The following is a 6,978-nucleotide window of genomic DNA, read 5'->3' as shown; positions in this document are numbered from 1 at the left end:
GGCCCAATCTGAGATGACATTTGCCCATTAAAGGCTGCTTCTCTACCTGGATACGTACCAAAGAGTGCGTATCACAACCCTCGACCCTGAACGTAAACTGGGACAATAAACACCCAATTGCTTTTTAGGAGCGATTTGAAAAAAGACGCGCCTGCGGGGCTGCAAAAACGAGGTGGAGATGTCGGACGCTGCTTTGGAGAAGTCAGCCGAGTGGGCTCCGTGCCGTTTAGCAGATCTTATTTACGCGCACACGCGTATGGTGACAGAGGGTGGCCATCGCAGAGGACGGTCCGGTTTTCTGCTACTGTCCTCTATTGATATGAAACACAATGCCTTTATTTCTCTTCAAGAGACTAAGAGAGGACGTAAAGGTGTCCGGTTTTGTATCAATAGAGGACAACCAGACTGTCCTGTGATGGCCACCCTAGGCACACCTTGCGATCGGGCCACAGAACAGGCAGTGCGGCCTGCACCCGGGATTGTGTCCCGAGGCCCCAAGGGATGCAGGGGAGGAGGCACTGTGCAGAGACAGAGGGGACAACACCCCTGCCCCCAGGACCCTCCCAGGTCCTTGGGATAAAGGGGGTGCAGTGCGGGCTTGGCCCTTAAAACAAAGGGGGCTTGTTCCTTAAAATCGAGGGGGTGCAGTGAGGGCTTGGCCCTTTAAAACGACGGGGGTGCAGCACAGGCCCACGGAGCACGTGCTGAGGCACGGGGCTTCCCCGCCGCCCCTCTCTTGGCGCCTTTTTCTTCCCGCTACGTCTGGAGCCCGCCCTCCCCATTCTGACGGGCGGGGAAAGCCACGCGCCGCCCCTGATTGGCTGCGGCGCCCCCGCCGCCAGGCCCCGCCCCACGGCTGTCCCGGCCCCGCCCCCCGCGCTCCACTTCCCCAGTTACTACAGGCGGCCAGAGCGGGCGCCGGCGCCACACGGGAGCCCGGCACCGCGCGGAGCAGCCGCCGCCGCCGCCGCTCCGCCCCGCCTCGGTCCCGCCCCGCCGCCGCCGCCCCGCCTCGGTCCCGAGCCGAGCCCAACCGACCCGCTGGCGCCCGGCGCGGTTCGGGCGGTGCCGGTGCCGGTGCCGGTGCCGGAGCAGGGCGACAGCGCGGGGATGCTGCTGTCCAAGATCAATTCCCTGGCGCACCTCTGCTCCGCGCCGCCCGGCGACCTGCACCCGGCCAAGCTGCCGCCAGGTGAGCCCGCTCGCCGCCGGGCCTCGTCCGGATCCGCTCCGGTTTGGCCTCGGGGCCGTGCAGCGAGGTGTAGGGGGGAGGGCGTCCGGATCGGATCCGGGGGAATCATGCCAATCAAATCTGGATTGGATCCGGGGGGCGAAGGTAATCCGGATTGGGTCCCAGGGGGTCGGTAGGGTGCATGGGGGGGCGTTAATGCGGATTGGATCCGGGGGGGTAATGCAGATGGGGTCTCGGGGGGTTCAGTCGGGTGTATGGGGTTGATCCGGATGGGCAAGGTCCGGCTGGCGCTGACCCTGCTTGTGCCCTGGCCCGCAGGGAAGGAGAAGGAGCCTCTGGAGAAGCTGTACCAGGTGGGCTCGCTGCTGGGCAGCGGAGGTTTTGGCTCCGTCTACTCGGGCACCCGCCTGTCCGACAGCGCCCCGGTGAGTGCTCCCCGCCTGCGCCCCCCTCCGCGCCTCCCGCTTGCCCCCGGCCGGCTCTGTCTGACGCGTGGCTGTGTTTGGGTTGCAGGTTGCCATCAAGCACGTGGCCCGGGACCGCATCTCGGACTGGGGAGAGCTGGTAAGTGGGGGAGACAAGGGCGCCCAGCACCCCGGTGCGGCCTGGCACGGCGCCGGCCGCCGAGCCCTCCCGCCCGTGCTGACGAGCTCTCTGCTCTCTGTGCTAGCCCGGCGGCACCCGCGTGCCCATGGAAATCCTGCTGCTGAAGAAGGTGGGCTCCGGCTTCCGCGGCGTGATCCGGCTCCTGGACTGGTTCGAGAGGCCGGACAGCTTCGTCTTGGTGCTGGAGCGGCCCGACCCCGTGCAGGATCTGTTCGACTTCATCACGGAGCGGGGGGCCCTGGCCGAGGAGCTGGCCCGCAGCTTCTTCCGCCAGGTCCTGGAGGCCGTCCGGCACTGTCACAGCTGCGGGGTCCTGCACCGGGATATCAAGGACGAGAATATCCTCATTGACCTGAACAGCGGAGAACTGAAGCTGATCGATTTTGGGTCTGGAGCCTTGCTCAAGGACACAGTGTACACTGATTTCGACGGTGAGCCACTCTTTCCATCCCCCTCATGTTTTACCTGCGTAGAGAGGAAGCTGGGGAAATTCCTCTTAGAAATGTGTTGTTCCCTCCCCCTGCCTAGTCAGTAATTTCCCAGCCGGGGAATGAGCTCGCTCTCTCCGTGCTGGCATGGTTATCGGCTAAATCTATTTTGCTGGAAGCGTCGCCTCTCCGAGACCTCTCGGGCTCGTCTCCCTGCCCTGTCCCCACATAACATTTCTCGCTAGGGTGTTATGCCAGACATCGGTGGCAGCTGCCTGTCACAGGGGCTGCGTCTCCTTGGGCAACATGGCAGAGATCAGGCTGAACTCGCTGGCAGGCTGCTGCCTCTGTGAGCCCTGAGGATGGAGAAAGTTGAAGTCTGGGACTCGGTTTGATCCTGATGGACCCGTTTCCCACCCCCCACCCCTGGGTCCATCTCTCCTGTGGCGTAGGTTGGGGAAAGATTGAGTGAAAGCCTGTCTGCCGATTCAGAGCTTAACCTCATCTGGCAGCTAGAAAGCGAGGGAGAGGATATTGTTTTTCCTCTCCCAGGCTTGAGAGAGAGAGAAAGGGCTCTCGTGCTGTTTCCTTCCAGTGATGGATGGCCTTCAATATGGGGAGGGGGGCCACGAGGAGAAGGAAGCTGCCGCCTCCGCCATCTCGCTAAATTATTCATTTTGCTGGAAAGTTGCTTTTTGTCGGGGATGAATGTTGTGAAATTGGAGCTGAGGGAGATCTGCTTACAGCCAGCTCCCTTTCTGCCGCAGAAAGGCACCCAGGCCTTTGCCCTATTCGTATCGGGGGGGGGGGGGGAAGCGTGGCTTATGGGGAAAAGCATTTGACCTTTGAGCTTGGGCTCGGGCTTGCCTGGTGGGTGACGTAGGAAATTATTCCCCCATGTATTCCGGCTTCTTTGCGGAGGGCGGTTGATCTGCAAAACCCCCGCGTGTTGCCTGGGGTTTGTTTTGCTTCTGCCTCTTCAAATGGCTTGGCCTGCGCTGCATTTTTTGTTTTTAATGTAACGGTTAATGACCAGGGCTGGGTTCTTCCTCCCGCGGAATTTCTCGAGCTGGTGATGCCCCCTGGCGGGGCACCGGGGATCTTTTTACAACCGAAAGTTTGTAAACAAGAGTCACATGGCCAGAAACCAGACTAGCAGCTCTGACCTCAGTCTCCTCTTCCTGCCAGAAGGGAAGAGATCAGATGCAACAAAAGGCGAAGGGTGTAAGCCTCTGCAGCAGCAAAGCAGGCTGGAACTCGAGCCCAGCTCTGATTATCACATGCACGACTATGCAAACTGCTCGCCTGCCCAGGCGAAACTGCTCCCTTGATGTTGAACAACAAACGTTACTTCATCACTTAGGAGTGGGCTGGCCTCACGTGTGGCTGACTGTATTCCCTTTTTTGGGATAGGCTGCAATAAAGTCTGGCAGGCCTCCTCCGCTCTGGGATGTAAATGATGTTGCCATGTTTGTCCAGCAGAGCCTTTTATGGAGAACTGATTAAAAGGTTGCCTGGATCCCTTTTTTGATGCAGTAGATGAGGTCTCAGCCCTTGGATGCTGGGTGACTGGACTGAAGCATTGGCAGTCTGGCTTCAGGAGAGGCAGTTAAAGGTCTCAAGTTCATTAAAGCTGGAAACCGTGCTTAGTGCTTGTGTTTTGTTTGGTCCTGCTTCGCTTCAGGGCCATGTTCCTAAGCACAGCCCTGTAGTCACCAGGAGCTTTGCACTGTCAAACTGCCTGTACTGAAGCTTCACACTTGAGTTATTGCAACCTAAAGCCTGGAGTTTCAGCTACCTGACTTGCTCTCTTGAAGCCACATGCATGCCATTGATCAATTCATTTGGCTTTTGATCATTCCTGTTTTGTTCTGATCCCTAGGCTTAAACTGAACACTTTCCTTATGGCGAGTTTTTGCTCTTGTCTTGCAGGCACAAGAGTGTACAGCCCCCCAGAATGGATTCGCTACCACAGGTACCACGGCAGATCAGCTGCAGTTTGGTCACTGGGCATCCTGCTTTATGACATGGTCTGTGGGGACATCCCTTTTGAACACGATGAGGAGATTGTGAGGGGCCAGGTTTACTTCCGGCAAAGGATTTCACCAGGTGAGTTCTCCCCACTGTGCTAGGGGAGGGAAGCCAGCTGCTTACCCTGCATGCAGCAGTCACTCAGGGATAATCTGTGATGCCATAAATGTGCATCCCTTCATGCCTTCAGGGAGCCTGTGCAGAAGTATTGATTCCCCACAGAGTGCTGGGAGCCTTGCTGCTTTCTCAGCTTTGGACAGCTGCTTCAGTGTCATAATTCACTTAAGCCTCTCTAGCACTCAACTTTCTTACCACTTGCTGGCCCAATTAATGTGGCTATGGGCAGTGGACTGCTCAGCAGGCTTTCAGAAAGCATACGTAGCCCAAAGATGCTGAATTGAATCACTCTGTATCTTAATACATTCCCCAGGGGAGGATGTGCTGATTTTTTGTTATATAAGACCAAAGAGTATAAATGTCAGGGGTAGGTGGGTGCTAATAGACTTGCATGTAGCCATGTCTGTTATCTGAGTCTCCACTATGGTAGCAGGTAGGTAAGAGCAGCTTAAACCAGGCCTGGGTATTCTGTCCTATGAAGTAAGAGGGCAGATCCCAAAGCAGAGGTAAACAGGGAGGCTTGGAGAGTTTACAGATGCTAGTGAGTAGTGGCCACCTGCTGACAGCTTGCTTGGATTTTCTTTCCCCAGAGTGCCAGCATCTTATTAAATGGTGTTTGGCCTTGAGACCCTCAGACAGGCCATCTTTCGAAGACATTCTAAACCATTCGTGGATGCAGGGGGTCCATTTGCCACAGAAGACTGCGGAGATCCACCTGCACAGCCTCATTCAGGAGTCAAGCAAATAGCAGCTCCTGTCATCCGGCAAGTGGGAAAAGCAAAACTCTCACCTATGACTGTATCGCTGAGTGGGGATCTTTGCAAGGGAACATCGAGATCTCATTCCGGAGTTACGTTAACTGGAGAATCTTCTGAGGACCTGGGACTACTTGTCCCTCCCTGGGGTACTGGACTCAAATTGTTAGGTCCTATGTCACCTGATTTCTTGCCAGTAAACTTTTTTTTCCTTTTTTTTTTTTTTTTTTTTTTTTTTTTTGATGTCTTATGGGCACATTGTCTGAGTGTGCCTGGCCTGCTGAATCCTGGAATCTGAACTGGGAGAGGACCTGAGAGTTAGCAAAAGAGTTTCAACTGGGGAGACTGACTGACTGGGGAGGGAAGGTACTGATTTGAATAGATGTCTTTTGTCACCGTATTCTGAGTGCCTTCAGTTGCAATCTGGGCTGTGCTGGAGGAAATACTTGAAATCTTCCTACACTGCTGCTCCTGAGTTTAGTTTAGTTCCTTTTTATTTCCTTTTCTTTCTTTTTTTTTTTTTTTTTTTAAGAATGGATCAGAAGAGGCTGGGGGGACAAAACAACTCTTCCCTCCCCCCCAGCTAGTTACTTCCTCAGTGTGCTGTCTAGAGTGGTCTTTCTTCCTTGGCTCTCTGCTTATTGTGTCTCAAAAGCCGAGGCATCCTCACAAATGCACAAACAATGCAACCCAACCAAGTTGTAAATGTGTACAGAATTTTACAGGAGCAAAATGTGGTGTACAGAGGAGTGTAGCGTAGAATGGGGGCGCTTTTACGTTGTGTTTTTCGTTTTGTTTTGTTTTGTTTTTAATTTATTTTCATGTGTAGGGTTTTCTTTTCTTGTTCTTTTGGGGATTTTTTTTTATGGCAGTGTCCTAACCTATAGGATAACTTTATTTATTTATTTATGAATCATGTGGGTCCCCAGCCCACACCTCGCGCTAACAGCTGCTGATCTGGTTTCCAGTTGGATCTCCTTCCTTATTCCTCCCTGGCCGGCGTAGGTGGCCTGCCTGGGGAATGCTCTGTTCAGTGTCTTGCCTCTGTGTGGAGCGGCCCACCGCTTCGCAGCCATCTGTAAATAGTTCCGGCTACAGGTGTTCCTTCCACGTGTGTATTCAATTTTTAAATGAGTTTTCACGGGTATTCGTTTAGGGTCTGGGGTTGTTGTGTGCGCATGTGTATATAGCACTGTTCTAGCTGAGCTGTTGGGGAAAGTACCCTGGACTTCAACACTGTCAAGCCTGTATATGTTATCAGTGTGTAGTCAGCTGGTTTTTGTTAATAGTTAATATTGTACAGGGGAATTCAGAAATCCTATTTTTTTTATACATGCAGTTTTAAATAAAACAAGTTACTTGATCTAACTGGAGGCCTTGCTTCTTTGGAGTGAAATATCGCTGACGGCTTCACAACGCACTAAACAAGAGCACGCTGAGCTTGGGAGGTTCTTGCTACGTGAGATCGACCACAAGAGCACTCGCAAAGTGAATGTCTCGCTCAAAACAGGAGATGAGTAGCTGCAGCCAGAGAGGGCAGCCCAGCCTCCGGGTTTGGATTTGGCTTTTCTCAAGCCTGACTTCTGTAGTTGCTTCGGTTTCAAAGGAGCCAGCTGTATTGCCCACATCCAGAGGGTTTGGTTCTGGCTGTTCCCAGATGCTTGCTTGGATGTGGGTGGGTGGGTGAGGCATGCATTGTTTCACCCTTGCTCCACACCAGAGGCACAATGCCTGCATGTAATTGGGAATGTGCGTGAGAGCAAAGCAGGTAAACAACGCTTAAATGGTGGTGAAATGCATTGCACACAACCCACTGGCTGTTAACACCCTGTTGGGGAACCAAGTAACA

The 6,978-nt window shown here is 54.2% G+C and overlaps 1 protein-coding gene across 1 annotated transcript; it reads left to right on the top strand.

Moving 5' to 3' along the window:
- Positions 1-896: 896 nt before the first annotated feature.
- Positions 897-6,492, top strand: PIM1 (Pim-1 proto-oncogene, serine/threonine kinase). The gene is made up of 6 exons (XM_090026151.1): positions 897-1,192; positions 1,511-1,617; positions 1,706-1,756; positions 1,863-2,229; positions 4,159-4,335; positions 4,965-6,492. Exons 1-6 carry the CDS (start codon positions 1,111-1,113, stop codon positions 5,120-5,122), a joined length of 942 nt encoding a protein of 313 aa, XP_089882277.1. The 5' UTR covers positions 897-1,110; the 3' UTR covers positions 5,123-6,492.
- The last annotated feature ends 486 nt before the right edge of the window (positions 6,493-6,978 follow it).

This window comes from Crocodylus siamensis, chromosome 13 (assembly GCF_052110815.1).
Source record: "Crocodylus siamensis isolate JL-2025a chromosome 13, ASM5211081v1, whole genome shotgun sequence".
In the NCBI taxonomy this organism is placed as follows: Eukaryota; Metazoa; Chordata; order Crocodylia; family Crocodylidae; genus Crocodylus; species Crocodylus siamensis.
Note: the sequence above shows the minus strand (reverse complement) of the source record. Positions and strands in the feature narration are given on the sequence as shown.

Excerpts from the sequence above, each read along its gene's own strand:
- PIM1 (XM_090026151.1), top strand. The coding sequence starts at position 1,111 with ATGCTGCTGTCCAAGATCAATTCCCTGGCGCACCTCTGCTCCGCGCCG. Across the intron at positions 1,193-1,510 it reads CCCGGCCAAGCTGCCGCCAG|GGAAGGAGAAGGAGCCTCTG; the intron begins GTGAGCCCGCTC and ends CCTGGCCCGCAG. Across the intron at positions 2,230-4,158 it reads AGTGTACACTGATTTCGACG|GCACAAGAGTGTACAGCCCC; the intron begins GTGAGCCACTCT and ends CTTGTCTTGCAG.